The 24,514-nt window shown below is 27.1% G+C and overlaps 1 protein-coding gene across 1 annotated transcript in view; it reads left to right on the top strand.

Annotated features, from left to right (window-relative positions):
• The window catches only part of LOC107445274 (A disintegrin and metalloproteinase with thrombospondin motifs 9), a 267,380-nt gene that overhangs the window by 26,805 nt on the left and 216,061 nt on the right, over nt 1-24,514 (top strand). Inside the window, exon 2 of the mRNA XM_087156047.1 lies at nt 11,430-11,740. Within this exon, the coding sequence (XP_087012173.1) occupies nt 11,430-11,740 (311 nt within the window). The remainder of the gene's footprint in view (nt 1-11,429; nt 11,741-24,514) is intronic.

The raw sequence follows: 24,514 nt of genomic DNA, 5'->3' as shown, positions 1-24,514 counted from the left end.
ACTGTTTAAGTTCGAAAAATTCGGCATCATCTTCAAGCATTCTTCTGATTGCGGTTATTTAAAACTAACATTCTCTGAAGTGTAGTAAAAAATTGTATACCTTACAATTCAAAATTTTTTCGTTCCTGATTAAATAAAATGTTTAAAAATAATAAATAGTTTTTAAAAAATTATTTTTGCAGGAAATTATCTTTTTGTAAACAAACTTTATAATTGTGTGCAGAAGTTCTTCGATTTGCTTAAAAAGTTCTCGAGATATGACTAAGTACTCATAAAGTAAAATCAACAGTAAGGAGTTCAAAATTGCTCTCCTGAACAAATGACTTTACTTTCCTGATTGCGGCTATTTTGTGCGTCAAAAATCAGATTCCGTCAAAAAAATGATTTGTTTATTCAAAGAAAGTACGTTTTGTGCTCGATTTCGTACTTTAAAATATCGTCTGCACTAATTAATTAGCATATTTGAGATTAGACCCACGAATCAATGAGATTGAGTCCAAGAGCGTGAAAATCCGATTATTAAATCATAAGTTATTTAGACTGCTCCACTTTTTATTTTGTAACCGAACAAGCTTTACTTAAAATGTTATTGCAACATTGTTTAAGTTTGTACATTAGTTAAACGTTTTTCTACCTAATTTGTGCTCTCTAGAGAAAAATATTTAGTTTGTTGTACAGAAGTAACAAAGGATTGTTCTATAAATTTTATCTAAATGTTTTATCTAACTGCTGTATTTATTAGCGATGCTCTAGGAATGCAAAACATGTTTGATTTTGAAGCTTTTTTTAATGGTAAAATACAAATTTACAATGATTTGTGAATTGGATATGGAATTCTTAAACAGAACTCAAATCTTAAGTTTCATGTCACGGAAAACGACGTTCGTAAATTGTACTTTCGATCATCATAATTTTAGAACAAATGATTCTAAACCTAGGATATGACAGTTCCTTCCCTTAAAACCCGTGTTCTGAGATAAAAAGCTAACTGCTTTGTGTTTTTCAATTTATTTGTTGTTCAGGAGTAGTTTACTAGCTGAACGTGTGCTTCTATGACATGCCCTTAAGGAAAAAGCAATTTTTTTCCTTTCAGATGCCGTTTTAAATCTTGATAAATTGGTAAAGAGAATTTTTTTTTTAAAAAAAGAACCTTTTTGTGACACACATGTATCAAAAAAGCCACGGTGTTTCAAACGTGATAGAATATATTCAGCTTAATTTTTTGTAAAAAAAGGTTTTTCTGTTATTTTTCAAATCTTAGTTGTTAGCAACAAATATCCTCAAAGCTTAAAGAGATAAATATTTTAAACAGCAGAAATCTCATAAGAGCTTTAAGCTTTTTAACAAAAATGTGTGAAATTTATATATTTTCAAAAAATTTCTACTTTTAATATAAGCTATATTCATTAATGTACTAATAAAAAAATTTAGGTTTAAGGTCAACAGTAATTTTGGAGACCACTATTTAAACTCTTAAAGTCAATGTAAATGTATGTTTAGCCTAGACATTTTATACCAAACTTAATTGTATTTATAACTGTTTTATTTTATAACATAAATCTAATTAACTGAATGATAAATCAATCGCGAAGAATACATTACAGGAAATTGTTGTTCAAGCGAAAAAAATTAGACCATTTACCACAAAATTTTGTTTTCTGAGTATTTTCCCTTTTTAATTTGTAATAGAATTTATGCGTAAAAAAATAATAGTTCTCATTTTTGACTAAATCTAACTACATGAAAGTTGGAAGAAATAAAGCTTGCTTAACACATTGCTGAATGGCCACGAGTTAACTCGTTTTTTCATGCCCCAAATGTTGTTGACCGTTGACGAGTCACTCCGTCATCACACTTGAATTATCCATTTCAATTTATGAAACCCAGGGTGATATAGAATATTGCGAAACCTTTACGCATCGCTTTCTAAGTTTAATGTCATTATATTCAGTATAAGTAACATTTATTGGAGTTAATTTCAAATGTTTTTTTAATTTTTTTTATAGTTAAATGCAAAATAGTCGCCGGTGTCACGACTAGTTTTTGTATAAAATTTCGGGTCATTAAAGTGTTAATACAGCAAAACCATTCAAATTAATACCATGTTACTAAAACTAACAAAATATTTAATTATTTCTATTTTACTTGAAAGTTGAAATAAATATAATTATTTAAATCTTAGTCCAATATTCAAAAGATAAACATCTGATAACGATGTTGATAAATGAAGCAAACATTTCTGTTTAATACTTCTCAACTTATCTTAGAATAAACTTTTTTCTTTGATACAAATAAATATAAAATGTTATTATTGCGCATAAATTTATTTTCCATTCAAATAATTGCAATAAATTAATTTTTTAATAAAATAAATTTATGAATTTTATTTCTTCAAACGTTTTGCATTAAGTTTTAAAGCTTAAAGAGCTTTTTTAAGTTTAAAGATCTTTTGAAAAAGAGTTGCTCGTTTTCAAAAGATAAATAAAGAAGCCTTTTAGAAACTAAGTTACCTACTTCCTCTCGTGCAAAGATTGAAAATTGGATAATTTTCAACTTCTTAAGAATAGTTATTATGCTGCATAAATTTATTTTCCATTCAAAATAATTGCCATCAATTATTTTTTTTAAAAATAAATTCATGAATTTTATTTTTTTAAACGTTTTGTATAAAGTTTTAAAGCTTAAAGAGCTTTAAGAGCTTTTTTAAGTTTAAAAATATTTAAAAAAAAGAGTTGCTCGTTTTCAAAAGATGAGTAAAGAAACCTTTTAGAAACTAAGTTACCTATTTCCACTCGTGCGAAGATTGAAAATTAGATAATTTTCAACTTCTTAAGAATAGTTATTATGCTGCATAAATTTATTTTCCATTCAAAATAATTGCCATCAATTTCTTTTTTCATAAAATAAATTCATGAATTTTATTTTTTTAAACGTTACGCATAAAGTTTTAAAACTTAAAGAGCTTTAAGGGCTATTTTAAGTTTAAAGAGCTTTTAAAAAGAGTTACTCGTCTTCAAAAGATAAGCAAAGAAACCTTTTAGAAACTAAGTTACCTATTTCCACTCGCTCAAAGATGGAAAATTAGATAATTTTGGACTTCTTAAAAGTAGGGTTTGACGCCTCTATGTCTGTCTAGAGCGATCTGGGCTTACTGAATCCTGTCATCAAGTCTTCTGATGAACTGCAGCGTCTGACCTTTGGATATTTAGCCTTTCAAGTTCAAGATTGTAGGCTGAAATAACTAAATGCTCTATAAAAATGAAAAATGTTCGTGATTTGTCTTTTGCCTAAAAGTTTTCTTACTGCAGAAAGATATTATGTATGTTGTTTTAATTAAAACTTTTATTAGTTGATAAAAGAAAACGGTTTAAGAGCAGTGATGAAAAGTAAAAGGGTATTAACCTCAAATATTTACTGAAATTTTGATTGGTATATGTTGAGTTAGCTTCCCTATGAAAAGGTGTAATTTTTTATTTTATTAATTTAAGGAGCAGGCCTTTAGAATTTTCTTGTGTATTTCGTGTTTACGCCTAATGGTTTGTCCCTTCAAGTTTCTTAAGAATATATCTAACCATTGATAAATACTATATACATCCAAAACATGCTATTAATACGAAATTAAGCTTGAAGTTTAGTCTTATTAACACTAGTAAGACGGAAAATTAGTATATACCTATATTGCCTAAAAGCAGTCAAAATGAGTGGATTGTGAATGCGTAAATAAATTTGTTCAAAATAAATTTTTTACATTTTTTATATTATTTACAGTTATATAACAAGCTACTAGTAAATATTAACAATAAAAATAATTATATGTTGTGAAAAAAGTCGCAAAATTCTAAGAAATTGTGTCATTATATATATAATTGTTTTTCTAATTGAAATTAAAAGCAGTAAAAATGACTTCCTTAGGCAATCTAGTGTTAAATTCCTATGCGACTTAAAGTTTAATGGGCTAAATTGTTATCATTTGTATACATACGGATTATATGAAAATTACATACATTACGATGTTATGAAAATTTCCTACTTACGTAAATATAAATGTTACGATTTTATGAAAATTTTACACTTGCGTCACTTGTTTAAATTCAAAGGAAAAAAAATATATATTTTGTTTTGACTCGTTTTGATAGAGAAAGCTTTTCGTTTATTAGGAAGCAAATGTACTTGTTCGTTTATTTGGAAGCAAATGTACCATTGAAGTAAAAATGTACTTCAATGGTACTTGGTGACTTTATTTCGCTTAGCATATAATAAACTTAAGCGTAAAGGAAAATTTTATCTTTCCACCATTTTTGTTTTGATTCTAAAATAATTCATGAAAAAGTTATATACTGACTTTAAAAATTGTTAAAAAACTTGCAAAAAACAAAAAAAGTGAAAGAAACTAATGCCTAATAAATAAATAAAATAGAAGAACTAGAGTTAGTACGATGGCATATGTTCGAAGTTCTAACCTCTGAAATGTTTGGACTTCATTTTGCAACTGAGCATCACAGAAATTAAGATTTTATATCAAACTTTTGCTTAGACGTTGAAACACTGTATAACCTCAACTTGTTATATAGCAAGATCCATAACATATTATATAGCGAAATATTCGTATAGTTATATTCTGTAAGAAAGTGCTCACTGCATGGAAACAATGCATTATCACGAAGCTGCTTTTATATATTTTTTTCGATCTAATTGCACTATAGAAAATAATTTTCTATTTTAGATCGTTTCTTGGATCAAAATCGCTAGAATACTGACTGTTTCCTACACTACAAAATTTATATCTGCATTTTTTAAGTTAATCTCTTTCAATTTTGCATCAATAATTTTTGGGTGTAAATTCAAACTGTTAAAATTTAAGAAAATATTTATAATTTTAATCTTCTCCTTTTATAAAAAAAAAAAAAAAATATTTTGCTGCGAACAGAACATCAGACACGAATTACTGTGGTGTTTTCCTAATAAAACTAATATTTATAATCCCAAAATTTAATTTTCATTTTAAAATTAAGTTCTAATTTATTTTATGGTTATATGACGAAGTGTGAATATTGCCATGACAAAAAAATCAGCGTAAACTACAAAGTATTCCAAATTGAAATCTTAATAAATCTATCATTTTTCTGTTATGAATTTCATATTTAAAAAAAATGTTTTTATGTCAGCTTTATGAAGTTCTATTTTAGTGTTGGGCAAGAGAAAAAAAATATCTATTAAGCCGCATGATAATTTGAAATTTATCGTGAAGCAATTACGATGTTTTTTCAATTGCACGAATTAATACCAGTTATAATTTACCCCAAACTTGTTTTATTTTAAATCTTTCTCTTAATTTTATTTGCTACGCGTTGATAGATAAAATTTATTTGCTTCGCTGCTATAATCATTCTTATTTGCACATTGTTTGGCTTATTTTTAGAAACTTAAAAAAGGAAAATACTCATAACATGGTTCCTTCTTTTTTCTTCTTTTGCATATTTAATTTAAAGAAGGACAAAAAAACTTAAAATGCAATCTACGTCCCATGGCTTCGTAGTGCGTTTTTTACTCATCACAGAGCATCTAATTGATTGACGTACAAGAAAAGGGTATTTAGTCATCTGTCACACAATGTTGGTGTCCTGTTTCAAAAAAACCCCGCCAGCACCTAATCCAGTTTCTTGAGAAAGGTCAATTTTTCTAAAATCTAATTAATATCTGTCATTGATGACTTGCGGCAGTGATTAATTTTTAAGATAAACTTCAGACATATTTCATGGGTTTAGTAAGTTGTCAAACAAAATATTCAATACACATATTTATGTCTTTGAAAAGCATGAAATCTCTTTTTTTTTCAGTATTACAAAATTGCATTTTTTAAAAAAGTTTTTCTCTTCTTTTATCAAATATTCAAAGGATTAAAAAGCGAGTGATATTTCGCTTCCATAACTTTTTTTAAAATTGGGTGATACAATTTAACTTTTCACTCCAACCAGCTAGAATATTTATTTATTGTTGAAATTAATATTTATTGAAAATATTAGTTTTCGCGACATTTTGCTTTTGCATTTTTCACGACTTGCGATTTTTGTTACAGGTAGTTTCTTTTTTGAAATCTATGATGATTATTAATGTAGAGTGCGCAAAATTAAAAACGGACCACCCTGAATTAATTTTGATCCCCTATTTTCACTTTCTAAGACTCAATCTCAATTGTTTGAGGAGGTGACCTCAAATATGCTAATTAATTAGTTCAAGCGACATTTTGTGTTGTGAAATCAGACATAATAACGTACTTTCTCAGAATAAGCATACCTTTTTTCGTCGGATTCGCGTTTTTGTCCCGTAAAATTATAGGGGTTAGTTGATAGCTGGGATATATGGGCATAATAGTTTGCGCATGAGAGCAGTCCAAACATTGCACCCATTAATGTTAATTTTACTTTTTGCGTATTTCCCCATATCTCGAGAACTTTTTAAGTAAATTGAAAATTTTTGCACACAATTATAAAATTCGTTTATCTAAAGAAAATTCCATGCAAAATATAACTTTTATAGAAGATATTTATTATTTTTTTAAATTTTATTTAACAACAGTTGAAAAAATTCTGAGTTGCAAGGTATACAATTTTCTACATCATTTGAAAGAATTCAATTAGAAATGGCAAAATACAAAATTTGAGCAAGATCGAATCAATAGTTCCTGAGGAATCGGATGTTAAAGATGACCTATTTTTAAAATATGATTTCTCAGGAGTTGTTCCACTGATAGATAAAGATATTACTGTACTACAGTAATATCTGTATTATATAGATAAAATGTTAATAAACAATATCTTGTTTTTACTTTATTTGAATAATTCAATATAAACTTAAGGATTTCTCGCCTGATATATTTAGTGTACTTTTCCTATATTATTGATATGAGTTGGTTTTGTTCTCTAAAAATTTCGTTCAATCAATTAATATATTTGGATACATTAATATTGCAATATTTTAATAATTATTCAGCAATTAAAAGATTTCTGAAATAATTAAGTCAATTTTAGCCTCACAATGTGAAAATTGTGTACCCTTTGTCATTTTAACACGTTCACGCCGAGAAAAGTGAAAATACTGGTACGGGAAAAGAGAAAATACTGGTAGAAGAACTATTTCAATATTAGATAATATTCGGGAGGCGTTAATCTATTCTCAACAAAAACAATTCACTGTAAGGAAATTTATCACGGCGAAGAAGCAATTCAATATAAAAATTGCATCCGTTAAAAACAATTGGTAGTTATGGATTTTTACTATTCCCGGAAAAAAACTAAAAAATGAAATTTATTGTTACCAGTTTTTACTCCGGTGCGCTGCCAAGATGAGACAAGCCACGGGTGGGTCACACCGGCGTGAACGTGTTAAGCAGGTTAAGCGATGTGTTAAAAGCGCTATTTCAACTTAAATGCAATTTTGGTTTAATTAAAAACTCATTGTTTCAAAAATGGATAGCATAATTGATACATAATTAATCAATATTTATAAAAGGTTTTACCTAAACGTTATGTTGAAATTGGTTTCATGAAAAAAAAATTTTTTAGCTGGATCTGTTTCGACAATTTATATAAAAATGAATCTTTTAAAATTTTTCAATTCCATTTAATTTGCATGCAAATTTTTTATTGCGTTTTTCCATCATGAAGAGCGTTATGTGAATTTAACTAAAACAGTTATTTTGAGAAACAAATTAAGAGTTCTACGTTATGGAGGAAAACATTTATTTCAGAGTATGAGAGCTTTAGTAATAATTGTAACCATTGAGATAGTTAAAGCCTTACAAAGAAATTTTCAATGCCACCAGTAAGAATAAGTTTTGTGAAGCAATTTATAAATTTTTAAATTATATTTAGTGTAACGCATGTAATTAGTAAATAGAGTGGTCGAAAGCTCATTTTGCTTTTTGTTATTTTAAATTTTTTTGTTTCTAGAACGCAAGAAGAAAAAACCGATAAATATTTGCACCCGTTTTTAAAATTTGCTTACAGAAAAATTATTTTTTGAAAAAAAACTTAATTATCAATTATTTATTTATTTTATTCAATACAGAGCGAAATTTAAATTTTAAATTATAAGAATCTTTTTAAACACTGCAATTTTAAGTGATGAAATATAAGATTTAAACCAAATTGGTTATTTGAGCTGTATTTTTTAAATTTCTGTCTTTTAAAAATTATCAATGAATAATTAGTAATTATTAAGGAATTAAAATATCTAATTGTTAAAAAAAACTTTCAAGTTCGAAATTTTTAAAAACTTAAATTTAAAAAAAATTCAAATTTAAAATGCCAATTAAGTAGTTTTTTTTTTGACTAACTCAGAAGATAGCATATTTATAAATTTGAAATTTAGTTTCCGCATCTAAAATTATTTTGTTCATTTATTTTTTTATCTATTAAATATTTAAAAGAAGAAAATATTTCATATAAAACTAACTTTAAAGAAAGTATTTAAGTTTAATGCAGACACAACTGTAATTCTAAAAATTTGATTCTTAAAACTTGAAAATCGTAAAATTTTTTACGGTAAAGAGAAAAAAGCTATTTAAGTTTTGCTAAATAATGTCTGAGTTTGATTATCATAATCTTTTTTCTTAGAACAGAGTTTTAAAACCGCCTATGTCTGAGTTATGGTGTGTAAATGAGGTTTATGTCGCCCTAAATTGATAATCATTTTGGATATATTTGAGTTGGCTTTTAACCAAGTAAGCCGTAAGATATGTAGTTCGTTGGGTTACGTAAAATATTTAGATTTGAAGAAAATAGGTTTATTACCAGACTGCTACATGAAAATCAACACTTACTCAATGTAAATGAGCTTGAAAAAAATAGAATATGTAAATATAAGAAACTTTCATGCTTTGAATTTTTTTTTTTACTGTTATCAAAAATCATAACACTTTTTGTGACAAAGTTAGTTATGACTTTGAACATAGTATTTTATTGTTAGATTTTATTTACTGCAATGTGAGCACATTCAGAATTACTAAGGCTGTTACCATTTCGAGAGCTTTGAAATATCTGTTATAATTTTGTTTGCTAGGCACAAGCATCTAAAAGTTTTAATGAAAAGTTTCGAAAATACTTTAAGATAATTGTTTATTTATTTAATTTGAGAATTCATTAATTTTTAAACGTGTGGTGCTCCATTTCATCAGCTATCCAAATTATATCGGCATCCATGTAGATAATATTATAAATTATGGTGGATGCCAACTGCTCGGCTTTCTGCAAAAGTTTTAATCGATTGGTAGGGATTAAATAATAAAACTAGTTGACTAAGTATAATTATACCCACTCTTTGAAAGAGTCGCCATGAGATAACTGTAATAAAGTTGCATTTCATATGATGCTTTGAATTCTTGATATGCAGTGGTGGAAAAATTACTAAAAATAAAAAATACTAAACGAAAAATAGCTAAAATTTCGTTACCACTAAAAATTTCAAAATCGGAGCAAGGTGGCATCATTGTTATAGGTTTTCTTTGTAGGTTTTGTGCCAAGGGAAGTAAAAAAAAGCATCAGTTTGAGTACTTTAAACTCCAAACAAATTTAAAATTTAAACTATGTTGTTGTTACTTATGCCACTTGCCAGTCAGCAAGCCTACTTGAACTTTTAAGTCAAAGAATACTTTTTTTTTAAAGGAGTGCCATCTACGGCTAAGGATAACAACTTCGGCCACACACTCACATCACAGTCCGTTTTACAAGGAGAACCCAATCATACTCCATTCATCCGCAGATCGTAATTTTGACCTGAACCTGCGAACGATCAATCTCCAATTCAGTACCTCCGGAGATATTGATTTGTTATGCGAACTTGGAGGACTTTGTGACCCCGACAGACTTAACGCGCACCAGTCACCATTCGATATGCGGGAATGCATCGGCTGGTAGGATTCGAACTCCCGTTCTCAAGAACTCGAGACTAACGTCTTACTAACCAGGTTATCCCGGCCCTAAACTTAATTTATGCAGCTTGCAAGAAAAAAAATTAACACCCTAAATAATCATAATAAATTGCATTTTCCACATACTGGAACTAAATTTTAATGGTCTGGGAACCTAATTTTAAATATTCTAATTACTTACTGTAGACGATAGTTTAAGTTATGAAATTTCTGACACAAAAACGAACTTTTAATAAACATGCCTTCATTTTCGGTGAGTTCGAATTATTAGGGGTACCCACAATCTACAAAATGGAGACCCAATAGTTTAGGAAGGAAAAGGGTTGAATGTTTGTTTCCCTCAGTGTTAATTTTTTTTTCTGCTTATCATTCGCCATATCTCCGGTACTAATAAAGTTAATCAGTCTACAATTTTTTTTTTTATCAAAACTATAAAAAAGAGCCCTAAGTAGAAAATTACTTTTTATAGTTATCTAATATTTTTTCATTTAACTAAATAATGGTTGAAAAAATTTTTGAACTGAAAGGTACACAAATTTTTGAAATAATTTTTAAGTATATAATTTTAATTGGTAAAATACGAAATTTGATTGAAATTGGTTGAATAATCATTAAGTTCGTACATTAAAAATTAAATTTTTCATGAATTTTTCTGCCAGTTCCTTTGAAATTTTTGATTTCATCATTTAAATTTACGAATATTAAAAATTTGTATATCATAAGATTCAAAATTAAATTTATTATTGTAAAATAAATAAATAAAAAATAATATACCTTGAAAATTATTTTTTGCATGTAATTATCTCAGTATAAGCGAATTTTATTATTTTGTGCAAAAAGTTCTTGATTCGCTTAAAGAGTTCTCGAGATAAGGCAAAATAAGCAAAAATTAAAATTAATGTATTTAGGGTTCTAAATTTTTATGACCAAACTATTAGGACCTTATTTTTCAGACTGCGGCTACCTCATATAAAAAATTAAAAACTGTCGAAATAAAAGGTATGTTTATTCAGAGAAAGTATGATTCTTATGTTTGATTTCGTAACTTAAATTATTTTCTGCACTAATTAATTTGCATATTTGAGATCATACTCTCGTACCATTAAAGTTAGTTTTAGTACATGAAAATCTGTTCATTAGATTGATAGTTTTTCTAGGTGAACACTTTTCTTTTGAGCTCTGTACTATTTTGTAAAAAAAAAAAAAAAAAAAAAAAAAAAAAAAACGTTTAAAATTTAAAGTTAAGAAATAGTTTAAATATTAAGTTTTTTTTATTTCAGTTTTGGGAATATTTTTCAAACTGAATGAAAATTATTATAACCTATTGAAAGATTTTAATTCCTGTACGAGTCTAAACAATGAATCATTTGAATAAAAGTTGATGTCAGAAGGAAAAAAAAAATTAAAATCAAATTATACCCAGGGAAATTTATTCTCAGTGTATATTTACAATTACTTTTTTCTTTTAGTTTAGTAAAAAAAATGTTCATTTTTTATTTAGGAATTCAAGAAAACCATTCAAGCACAGTATCATTGCATCGAATAGACATTCAAGGTCATTTATATCCGCACTACTTGCAATTTCGGCGGAAAGGGCAAGCTATTTGGCATAGTAAAACACGATACAAGCTACAGGGTTTAAATCACACCTGGATTATTGAGCTTCTGCCATACCATCAACTTCATCGTCTCTTGAAATCCAACCTTACAAGGTTGGAACCTAGGACTCTTATGAAATCAAGATGTTACTATAAAGGTCGAATATTAGGAGAAACTTTATCAACTGTAAAAGTGAGCCTATGTAAAGGAATGGTAAGTTTTTTTCCTTCTAAAAATATATATTTCTGAGCTATTCTCTGTTGTTAACAATTGTTTAAGGTACCTTTTAGGAACCTACTTTGAGTACATCATCAAAGCTCCTATTTTTAGGTAAAAATGAAAGAATCTATTTTTATCTCTCCAAAAATAACTTTAATTTTGTTTCTATCTCAGTTATAGCAGAAGTTGTGATAATTCAAAAACCATTAACTTACGTTATTGTTTCTAATAACACTTGAAAAAGCCAAGCTTGCCAGCCATTGGCCTTAGCGAATTAAATCAGGAAAGCGCGCCTTTGCTTGACAAAAGAGCACAGCTAGAGTTAAAGTACGACTTAGCCCATAACTCCCCGGATAGAAGGCAGCAACACTCATTCGAGAGGCCACTTCCACTATTTAGACAGTGATCTGAAGGGGAAGGAAATTTTCTTTAGATCCCTGAGCACAGTTGTCGGAACTCTGAAAAGGCTGGCTAAAAGTCAAAAAATTAAGTGGTTCAAAAGTACTAATCGTTAATGTTTTCTAGTCAACGAAAGTATAAAGAATAATGTAAAATAATCCATTTACACAATATTCTAATTATTATTGTATTATCCATATTAAATGGTTAGAAATTTTCCGCATCTGGAATGTCACTCTTTATTATACAATTCCATTAAGTGTTATTTCAGAAATAATTATAGTTTCATTATTGTTGTTGATTTTTCATGTGTTTCGAAGTTTAAAATTTATTTTTCTACGTTGATCCTGTAAATAATTAGTATACTACACTAGTTTAAAGCCTCATGCAAATATGAATATTTCATATAATAATACAACTTCATTGTGATTTATGAAAAAAAATTCCCCTTGGTTCTTCCCCCCTCCCTTTGTTGATTTTAAAGAAACTAAAGAATGATAAACCAGAACTAGGGGAAAAAAAGGTGCCTGTATCTGCCCCCATTGATTTTAACTATGAAAATGTGAAAAAAAGTATGTTTAGCAATTTTTTTTCTAATTTTTATGTTACAATTAATAAAGTAGACATAATTTTTTTTATTTTTATTGAAAATAAAAATATGTTAACTAAATATAATCAATTTCTACTTTTTCTTACAATTTCGGAATTTTTAGCACAATAAATATTTAAGACAACACTTTTGAAACAAAGGTCTTAAAAATAATAACAGTTTGAAGTAATGATATCAGTTAAATGTAGGTCAATAGTGACAATCAGTTACAATGCTATGTGTGCTGTTTTTTGTAATTATGAAGTATATTTAGTTATTATTCGAGTAATTCTCCATGAGATAGATACGCCCTTATTTAATGTTTTTTTTTCATTTGAAGATTGATTTCAATTTGAAATCGCGTAAAAAAAAATTTCAAGATTGCACAACATTGAAGATTTGTTCAAGTGATTATCACTAATAAAAGTTAAAAATAAGCTTAATCACATAATTTCTTAGTAGTAGAAAATGATTAGAATTATTAGAATATATGATATAGATTTTGTATTTCTTTTGTGTTAAATAATGTAAGAATATTATAAAATGTGACAATAAATGTGATAATTTAATAATGATTTTCTTTAAAACTTGCCATGCAGATTTTATTTATTTATTGTTACCATCACTAATATCATAATAAAGTTCAGTTAATATATGTGTAGTAGTTATGTGATAACCTTATATATACTGAATAACAGTAGAATATAAATTTTTTGAAGCAATATTTAGGATTAATTAGACATATTCAATTTTTGGCACTTAAACACTGCTTATTTGAATATTGAATTTATAATATTACATTCCTAATCAGTAACTTCAAAAAACCTATACATTGATACAAATTTAGAAAATTTATTTGAAGTATTAATTTTAGACTACTTTTTCTGAGTTCCGACCGCTGTTTTAAAAATATTGTTTCCATAAGTAAAAAAATTCAGAAATTCAAAAAAAAAGCAAAAATTAATTTTAGTTTATATATACGCAAACGACACTTTATATATATGCAAACGATATTTTAAGTTACTAAGGCAGACACAAAAACTATGGTGACCACATTTCCCAGATTTCGTCCATCCCTTATATTTTGGTGGTAGATATCCAAATCTGTTGAAAAAAAGTTATGCGTATTCAGAAAGAGTACGTTTTCGTGTCTGATTTCGTAACTTAAAATATCGTCCACACTAATTAATTAGCATACTTGAGGTCACTCCTTGAACCATTAAGATTGAGTCCTAGAACGTGAAGATCTGATTAGATTAAAAGTTATTCTGAGTTGTAAGATTTTTTCTGGATCATTATTTTTTCGCACTGTGCTTGGAATTTTTCATCAGATTTATAGAATAGAATAGACCACAGCGTGACCGATACTTTAATTTCTTATTGTGCAGCTTAAATTAAAAAAAATATTTATATACTTTTCACAGTTTTTGAAAAATACGTTGCGATATTAGCTTTAAATTACACAAATATTAATATTTAGTGCATCATCTGTTACCTAAGTTCAGTATTTGCAAATACAATGGAGCACACAAAATAAATAAAAATTATAACTTGTAATTAATTTATGCACTTTCATAAACCTAGTTTTTATTAAATGAGTTTGTTTTCATTGCTACAACTTAAATCTATTTTTACAGTTTCAATGCATTAATATAATGTTTCAGCACATGATACACGGATAAATAAAAATTAGTTAAAAATTTCGAATTTTGTCCGCTGAATATGTTTGGAGGAAATTTAATGAATTCCTCTTTGAATAAACAACATTATCTACTTCTTTGACTAAGCTACATGGTGTGTTTATTGATGTCTAAAACTGATTAACGCTTGAAAATATTTTTCAAATTACCCATATATTCCGAAGTAACATCTACTTACATTAATGTACACATTCCGAAGTAACATCTACTTACAATAATGTACACATTCCGAAGTAACATCTACTTACAGTAATGAATATATATTCCAAAGTAATGTACATATTCCGAAGTAACATCTACTTACAATAATGTACACATTCCGAAGTAACATCCACTTACAGTAATGTACATATTCCGAAGTAACATCCACTTACAGTAATGTACATATTCCGAAGTAACATCTACTTACACTAATGTACATATTCCGAAGTAACATCTACTTACACTAATGTACATATTCCGAAGTAACATCTACTTACAGTAATGTACATTTGTTAATTCATTGATTCGTTTCCATCAATGTTTGTTTTCTAAATTTCATGACTACTATTTTTTGTAATGAAAATAAATTATTTATAATAAGTTTTGATAACGGAGACATTTCTTTTATTATTGAAAATATATTTTAGACATACATTTAAAAGTCATTCCATAGCAATTATGTTTGTATACAGTATACGATAGATATCTTAAAAAAATTTCGAGATAGCGAGTTTTCGAAATAAAAAGTTCGGAACTAAATATGTTCAAAAAAGTGAAAAAATATATTCTGATATATTACTCTAAACATTAGTCATGAAACGTAAGAATAACTACTAATAATTATGTATGTAATGATAGTTTATTATAAGGTCTAAATACAACAACGATAATTTTATTTTTAAAAGTATGACAAAAATAATTATGCATTAAGTTGGAAAGAATTAGTTTAAAATAAACTTAAATTGTGATTTTTCCGAAAAAATTCATTTTCTACTTCGAAAAAAATTCGACATAACAAGGTTTTGAGAAGAAACTCTTTGCCATAGGAATTGAAATTACTATTAGGTAAATATATAATGCCAAGGGGGAAAATATTTTTTGACATAAAAAAATCTTCGAGATATCAGGAATATACTGTATTAGGTATTTTGGGAAGTGTCCATTGTTTAAATTGTTAAAAAACATTCCTAATTTTGTGAATTTTGGAAAATAGGGTCTTGTTTATGTGAAAAATCTCACAAACCGGCGAACAATTCAAACTATTTTGTGAAAGGTCTATTTTTGTGAATCTATTCATAATTCTATGTATAAGGTCCATTTTTTGTGATTAAAATAACACAAAAAATTGCTTTCATTGGGTTTTTGTTTTAAAATTGTTAAAGGCATCATTGGCTTTGGTTTTAAAAGAAAAGTTTTGTAAAGGTTCATTTTCGCGATAAAATATAATATGAAAGGTTCGTTTTAAAATAACTATTATGAAAAGAGTCCGTTTTAAAGATTAAAAAAAATTGAAGGATATATTGACGGACCTAAACTTCTCATAAATGACTCTTTTAATATATTGAAGTCTAAGATGAAAATGATGGTTTAAAACAAAAGAGAAAAATGTTAAGGCGCGTCCACTTTCAAGGAAGTTCAATTCTTCCATCAAATTGTAATCAAGGTGATAAGCTGCGCCCTCGTGTATCCTCTTATCTTAGATGCGGATCAGGAATATGTGATAGAAAACTTCCATGACACGAGAGTTTGAGATTTTAATCAGTTGAAGCGAGAACAGATGCCAACAGCTTTATTCTTTACTCGCCAAATTATTTGACTTGAGATTTTTCAAAAGGCTTAAGGTTGATGTAATAATTATATTAGAGATCCCATCTATTGTTCTTTTTTTAAAACATGGTTGTACTTTTAGCTGTCTGTTGGTCCGTAGTAAAAAATAGAATTTAGTCCACAATCTTCATTAAAAGATATTTTTATTATAAGATTAAAAAAATATTCTTAAGAGGTCTTTACCCTCGCCATTTTTATATTTTTGATTTGCGTTTTCTTGCTATTCTTTGTACAGTATAAATCTCGATATATCGAATTTTGATATCTCAAAAATCTTGTTATGCCGAAAAAATATTTTTCCTGCATTATATATCCACCTTATGCTAAATTAAATTCCTATGACAAAGAGTTTTTTCTCAAAACCTTGTTATGTCGATCTTTTTTCGAAATAGAAAATTAATTTTTTTCGGAAAGATCACAATATAACAATGTTGCAAACAATGTTGTTTTAATTAAATGCATATTTATTTTTGTCTTACTTTTAAAAAAAATTGTCATTGTTGTATTTAGACTAATGGTCAACTATCATTACATACATATTTATTAATAGTTATTCTTATGTTTCATGATTCGTTCGATTTTCAGAGTAATATTTTACGATATATTTTTCTACTATTTAGAACATATTTAGCTCTGAACTCGTTATCTCGAAATCTCGCTATCTCGAAATGTTTTTTAGCATCCCTTCAACTTAGAGATATTGAGAGTATACTGTACTTTTGATGATACTGACTGAATGAATCGACCTCAATACTTCTTAAAAAAGGAAATCATTCAGGGGTATCTTCTATGGATTTTTTCTTAAAACCTTAAGGCAATAAAGTTATGCAAGTTGTGATTTTGAGTAAATAATTTAAAACTACGCATTTGTCAGGTTTTAAATTTTTTTAAATTTAATTTTACTATAGTTTAAGCTGATGAAAACCGATTGCTGAAAAATTCTTTTGACGTTAATTGCACAAAAACAAAGATGCTTATTGAAAATTTAAAAACAGACCACTGTATTCTATTTAACTACTTTTCAAAAACTGCTGATTGTAGAATTGTATTGGTATAATTTTGAGAGAAAAATGAATAGAAAATCTAAAACACCGCGAGCTTTATATCTCAAATTTTGATTGCGTGACGATATTGTACTTAACGTAATATACTGCGTACTATAATGTAATATAGTACTATATCATATCGCACTATAATATAATGTATTACATTGCATATATCGAAATATGCTGCCGAAGAAATATCCACCATCAGTTTATTTGTGAAAATTTAATGAAAATGATTAACCCTTTGATGCAGAATTTTTATTAAACATATTTTCCATACTTTTTTTTCATTATTTTGTATTAATTTAGGTCAAAATAAGTAAAAAAATATTATATATACCATTTTAATAATTTATGGTTATAAAACACAGCATGAAACACCGGTGTCTCTTTTAGGGAACTTCCAAACACGGCTCACTTTCAAACAATTTTTTCAGATTTGCACTATTTCTAATTATTTAGATCTAAGAGAAACAGTTACTCATCATTGAAAATTTCTTTATTTACAAAATCAATCATTGATATATTTTTGAATATGAATGAAAAAAAAATTCAAACTACTTTTTTTGGATTTTATATTTTAGTACAAATATATTTCCGTAATATAACGCATTTTTTAATAACTATTAGACTGTTTTTTTATAATTAAAAGTACCGAAATATAATTTTACTTGTAATTAGAGCTTCAAAAAATGTATATAAAAGGGATATCGGTGTCCCATTTGCGTTAACTTAACAAAGCTGATCACTTAACGAAGTTGAAGCTATATTAATTGTTTGCTATCAAAATTAACCAAGAGATTACCTTTTTTTAAAATAAAACAAAAGGATTCGATTTGAGGGAGGAATAGACCAGTTGTAGAAAAACTATGTAAGATGGCTGTCTTAAAAATGATTTTTTAAGTTATTAGAATAATTAATATTTATTATTTTAATTAATTTATTAGAATACTTAAAGATTTAGTAAGTTATTAGAATAATTGGTGTGGCTGTATTTTTAAATAAGTCTACTTTTTTGGCACTCCTTAATTAATCTTTGATTATTCTTTCAAATGAAGAATTTTCAGAAAAATTTAAATATTTTTTAAAAAAAGTTTTGCTTGGTAGTTTTGTCTTAGAAAGATAAAGAATACTGCGAACACTTCAAAATAGAAATTTGTTTACAGACTTTGACAGTATTTTCAGTCACTAAAATTTTTTGTACAGGTTTAAGCTAGAATTAATGTAAATGGCCACAATACAACGTATATTATTTTATTAACACTCAGAAATAGAGATTATATATAAGATAGACTCAGATATAAGACTTTTCAAATAATAAATTACATATTTTAATACACAAAGGCTTTAAAAATTTTTAAATTTTTATGGAGCTTATTAAAATATTTAATAGCATTTTTGTTAGTTTGTAGCTTTTCTAATCCTTACAGGGAAGAATTAATACAACAGTAATGGCGAAGAATTAATACAATAGCAATAAGAGCAATGAATATTTTCTTACGCTCAACTAAGTTCATTGTTGCACGTAAAAAATAGATGCAACGAAAAATACATAACTACGAAATCAGATTTTTACTTAGATAACTGTTTTGTTTGAATATGTAACATAATTTTCAATATATAATTTAATCGCATACCCATAGGAGTTTTTTTAGAAAGCTGTTTTAATCGCAAATATAACATATTTAGAATATATAGCTACAAAATCACAGATTTGCTTTAAATAACTGTTTTGTATGAATATAATACAATCATGAAAACATTTAATGATGTGTCCAATGAATTCACTTATAAAAAATATTTTAATTAAATATTTATATGAATTAATTATTTTTAATATTTCAAATCTTACAGTGATGGCACACTGTAAAATTTATTTTTTACTTAAAATTAACAAAGATATTTTTATAAAAACAATCTTTTTTCAAACTTAACAAAAATATCCCCAAGAAATGTTTTTTTAATATTGTTTTAATATTTAAAAATGATCATACATAGCGACTGTTGGATACATAAATTAAAATTGAATCTACAAGATACTGAAATTTTTTAGGCTAATTTTTGCATTTTAGACGTTTCTAATATCTAATCGAAATGGCAAAAACAAAAATTAATTTGATAACTGCTTATTAATTACATTTATAATAAAATATATATAACTAACTGATATAGAAGCTTTTAAAATTACAGTGTTAGTAAACTTGTTGCTAAAATAGTACAACTGAACTGTGTAATTGGATAAACTTAAATTTTAGTGCTTTGTGAGAAGAAATTTTTAAATTCATTTCCTAGAATTATTATAAAATTTTATAATTTGGGGTAACAAGGTTTTGAAGACAAAAGGTGAAAATATCAAGATTTTCACCGTTTGTCTAAAACTACATCCAGAATTACCGTAAAGTCTACCAAAACTCATCTGTCCGTAGCAAGGATTTGTAGAAATTTTATACATAAAAAAGAGAAATGGGCAGATAACTGTTAGGTCATGACTGATAATTTTAAAATGACATTTTGAAAAATTCATCAGTGTGAAATGTACATTTATAATAATGATATATAATGGAGGAAATCATTTTAAATCAGATATATTAAGTTATTAAATCAAAAATGAAATGTCAAAGTATAAATTTTGCTACAGAATTAAATATAAAAATTAAGTCTTCCGAGGAGGGAGGCCGGAAAAGTTGGCAGCTGGGAAACTGGAGAAAAGCAAAGAAAAAAGAATAATGGTTTTCGTTTTAATCAGTGAACATATTAAATACAAAATTCTTGCACAATATTTAATTTTTTTCAGTACAATCTATTTTTTTTTATTTTTTATAGTGACATGTGTAGTTTTAGGTATTTCAAATATTTTTAGAATATTGGATTTGGAATATTTGCGAGCACTTTTAGAACTCAGCGAATCCCATATGTCCTGTTCCAATTCTTAACTCAGAAACTTGCTTATGTTACAAATGCATACTTACAAATTGCATACTTACAAATATTCTATTTCCGTTTTAAGAAATCTTAAAAATGAGCATAAAAATGTAAAGAAGAAAATAAAATATATGTTCTTTTCAAGTCATGTAATTTAATCTGCCCAATGGACAGATTTTCTTTATAACATTGTGTAAGCTACATAATGTGAAGTACACTTTGGGACAGTTTAAAACAGTAAATTCTACCGTTACTTGTTCAAAATCACTTTAGAACGTCGAAACCCCTAACCTTGCTTATGGATTATACTTAAAAAATATTATATTTTCGTTTTCAGATAGCTTAAAATTGAACAAAAAAATGTGAAGGGGAAAAAAAAATAAATGATCTGATATGATCTCTTCATGTTGTGCAGCTTATACAATGATTTAAAGAAAATCTGTCCAATGCTGGAGTATAAAATGTTTTCTGGGACATAAGTAGTGCCTGTCACACATTTCACTCATTTTTTTTCTATACATTTTATTGACCTCACTTTAAGAAGCGAGCTTTTTACTTCCTCCGATAATATTGAACTCCCACCTTTTTATATACATATATACACACACCTGAAATAATTTGCCTTCCTCCCTCTTCTGATATGTCAACGGTCAGCCTAGCGTCTCAAATGTCTTCCTGTCCTTTTTTCGAAGAAAATGCCTTTCTGTCAAAAGAACATCTGTTACAGAAGTATTCAGAATTATTTATCCATGTTCCAGTTTGATTTTGATCATCTGGATGTTTAAATAAGGTATTCACTACAGAAACATTGAAAATGTTTGATATTTATTTTAGTTTGATTAAATAAGGTATTTGATATAACTTTATCGAATATTTTTCCTTTCAAAAAACTACTTGCTAATGTTAAATGTTTATAAATAACATATTTTAATAATTAAGATATTCATTCAGATTTATATCTGAAATATTCTTAAAACATCAAAAATTCTTATCAATGAGTCAAAAAATAAGAATTATATAGGACAGAGTAGAATAAGAATAGATATCTCGATTGCGTGGAAATTTTTTTTCTAACTGACACACTCATAATTACACTTTACTAGTCCAGATGGACTCACCAAATAGGCTTTAATTAATTCACGGCGCTTATGTTGATATGTTTGTTTTATTATATCAACTCGCTAATGTTCTTTCGTTTCTAAACTATCCTTTTTTAATGGTCATTATAGTTATAAAAGTAATTTTTAGTTCAGCTTATTATATGTTTACTAAAGATTCATAAACTGACAATAAGGATTTAATCCAATAGTAGCGCTGTTCTGTTTCGTTTTGATAACCTCTGCTCTCATGGTATGATCGGGTACCTTCTTGATGTGTGTCTATACTGGGCCCACGAAAGTTGCAGTGCTGTGGAGGAAGAAAATTGCATGCAAGACTGAACAACGGTTTTACGCGCTGTAAGACAATATTTATGCGGACCGCTTACTCAAAGAGCAAAAAACCTTATTTTAATATTTTGTAGAATTTTTCAAGATCTTTTTATACAAAATCGTAGTTTTTATATACATATAAAGATATTTTCTGTGATTTGCTTAAAAATAAATTAATAAGTACATATTTTTTGTGAGGAATTTGGGTTTGGTTCTCCACAGTCGTGGGCTCCAGGACTGCGTCCCTCTCTCTGTCCTTCTTGACGTGTAAATTACATGCATAGTTTTCTTATATTTTTATATATAATAGAAATATCTATTTTTTCACTGAAATTCCAGTATTTTAAAATTTCCCATAGAGTTAACATATGCATGTCATGTGGTAAGCTCGGGTGATTTGACTTTTTCTAGAAAAAAAAAACACTTCATGAAAAAAAGTAGTAAATCTATAACTTTTCAGGAATGATATAAAGTACACAACTAAACAATGAACATCGTGATTAAATTTGAAAGTTTTTAGGTGGAACAATTTAGCTTCAAATCTTAGCTACCCCACTGTCTCCTACTTTTTTGGTTTCACTTAAATTTCCTGTAATTTTTTTAACTTTTGCATGATTTTACTAAAACTTTAAATGCGTTTTTCCTGAAAGTGAATTTTTTTCTTGGTTGATAAGTTTTCTGAAATTGTTCGACTGGGGTTATTTATTTTTTTAAAAAAAATCAGTGTTTTTTATATTGGATATTTATTTACTCGTAATTTATTAATTATCTTTCCTTCAGAGAATACTTAGTTGGAAAATCAGTTTGAATAACCAATTTATAAATTTTCTTCCCCACATATACAACTATTTTTTAAAAAAAAAAAAAAATTAGTATCATAATTCCATGAATATATTTTTATGACAATTAGTTTCTTTCAGAGAAGCTAATAGAAAGAAGTGTCAACTGTGTTGATAAGACTTTTTGGTTACACTCACAAAATATTCTGTTTAATTAGTTATTTTAGTAGTAAGAAAAGAAACTTTAATAAATTTATAAATGACCGAAATCAATCTTGAAATACAAATATAAAGAAGAACATACAAATATAAAGAAGAAAAAAAGAATTTTATTTCCTTTAAACTTCATTAATGAAATTTTTATGATTATTGATGTGCGTTTTCAATCGAATATATTATTTTGCTTTGAAAGAATATTAATTCAAAATAATTTATTTACTCATTAAATCAATTTGGTAACATGTATATTTTTCAACTATGAAAGAAAGTTAAATAATAAATATTGAAAAATAAATTTACGTACGCATAAAATGTGTTTAACTAAGTGTTTGTTTTAATATATAAGTTTTTTTCGTTAATCTAACTTATTTTTTGCTACCGTTCTATTTTTTACCAGACACCCGTTCTAGTTGAAAACATGTGTTCAGGTTCCAATCTGGAGGTGGGTGTGGCAGTTAGTTGTAAAGAACCCACTCATTTAAATGCTTCGTTTCACCACTTCTGAAAAACTCATTAATTTAAGAAGTAACAAAACTTAAAAACGTGTTTATTTAAATTCATCAATTTAGTGATAGAATTCGACATATAAGTGATTATTGTGCTTAATCATAGGAGTGTTCCATTCGAGTGTTTGTTTGGACAAAGTGTTGTACGTACTTTATCAAAAATAACAAATTTGATATTGATATAATTATGCTGACTTTTCTTAAAATCCAAAGCACAGATGTTATTTTAAATGCTAGTTCTGTTAAATAATATTATAGAATATACGTAACATTTTTAACTATATTACGAGGTGCAAACTACTTTAAACAAAAACACGGTAACAAATTGAAAAAAAAAGCAAAATTGAGTTTTTAATTTTAACATAGATTCAAAAACATTTAACAAAATTCAGACATATAATTACATTTAACTACTTGCAAAATGAATAAAAATCATAATAATCGCCCAAAAATTTCAGAAAAGAATTATTTTCGCAAAAAGAACCATTTAAAAATGTATCTTTGAATTTTTGCTAACTTAGTAATTGATTAATTGCGTAATGTTATTTTAGAGTGAGTTAGTAGAAGTTTTCAACAAATAAATTTGAAGCGAGCGAATGATATTTGATGTGGCACAGAAAGAAATAGGCGACGTTTTTAATGAAAGAAATTCGAGCTTTGATGGAAATATCTCTGCAACCAAAATTAAAGAACTAAACAATTTATGTACAGTGCACGAAATGAAGCGAATACTCTGAATAACTTCTGATCTAATGATCATATTTTCACATTCTTAATAATGGTTTGAGGACTTATCCCAAAATGCGTAAATTAATTACTGCAGACGATATTTTGAGTTAGAAAATCCGACACTAAAGCACATTTTCTCTTAATAAACATACCTTTTTAAGATAGATTCGGATGCTGCACCCTTAAAATAAGAGGGACACTAATTTTAAGGGTGCAAAATATGATCAGAATAGTTTTTAAAGCTAGCTCTCGAAAGTGTGGATCGCATAATGTTAATTTCGCTATTTGTGAATTATCCCAAAACCTTTCTAAGAAACCATATCCCGAAAAATTTCTAATGGAATTAAAAAAAAATTTTCTCAGCCAATTATAAAATATGGCTATCATACCACGCAATAGTTAACTTTAATTAATTATTTATTATTTTTTTTAATAATAGACGATAAAGCCTGGAGTTGTAAGGTATGCAAATTTTTACATCATTTTGCTGTTGTAGTTCCCAATGCTACTTGCCAATACCAGCAATCTTGCTATTATCATTTTAAAGAATGTAATGAACTCGAATGCAACAGTTCTGAGTGGCAGTTTCTGAGTAATCAAAATTTTAAAAGTCGTACTTTTAAAATTTAATTTTTTTGAC

This window comes from Parasteatoda tepidariorum, chromosome 12 (genome assembly GCF_982258835.1).
Source record: "Parasteatoda tepidariorum strain Cologne lab strain chromosome 12, Ptep-v5.0, whole genome shotgun sequence".
Classification (NCBI taxonomy): Eukaryota; Metazoa; Arthropoda; class Arachnida; order Araneae; family Theridiidae; genus Parasteatoda; species Parasteatoda tepidariorum.
The sequence above is the reverse complement of the archived record's forward strand: the minus strand, read 5'-3'. Positions and strand labels throughout refer to the sequence as shown.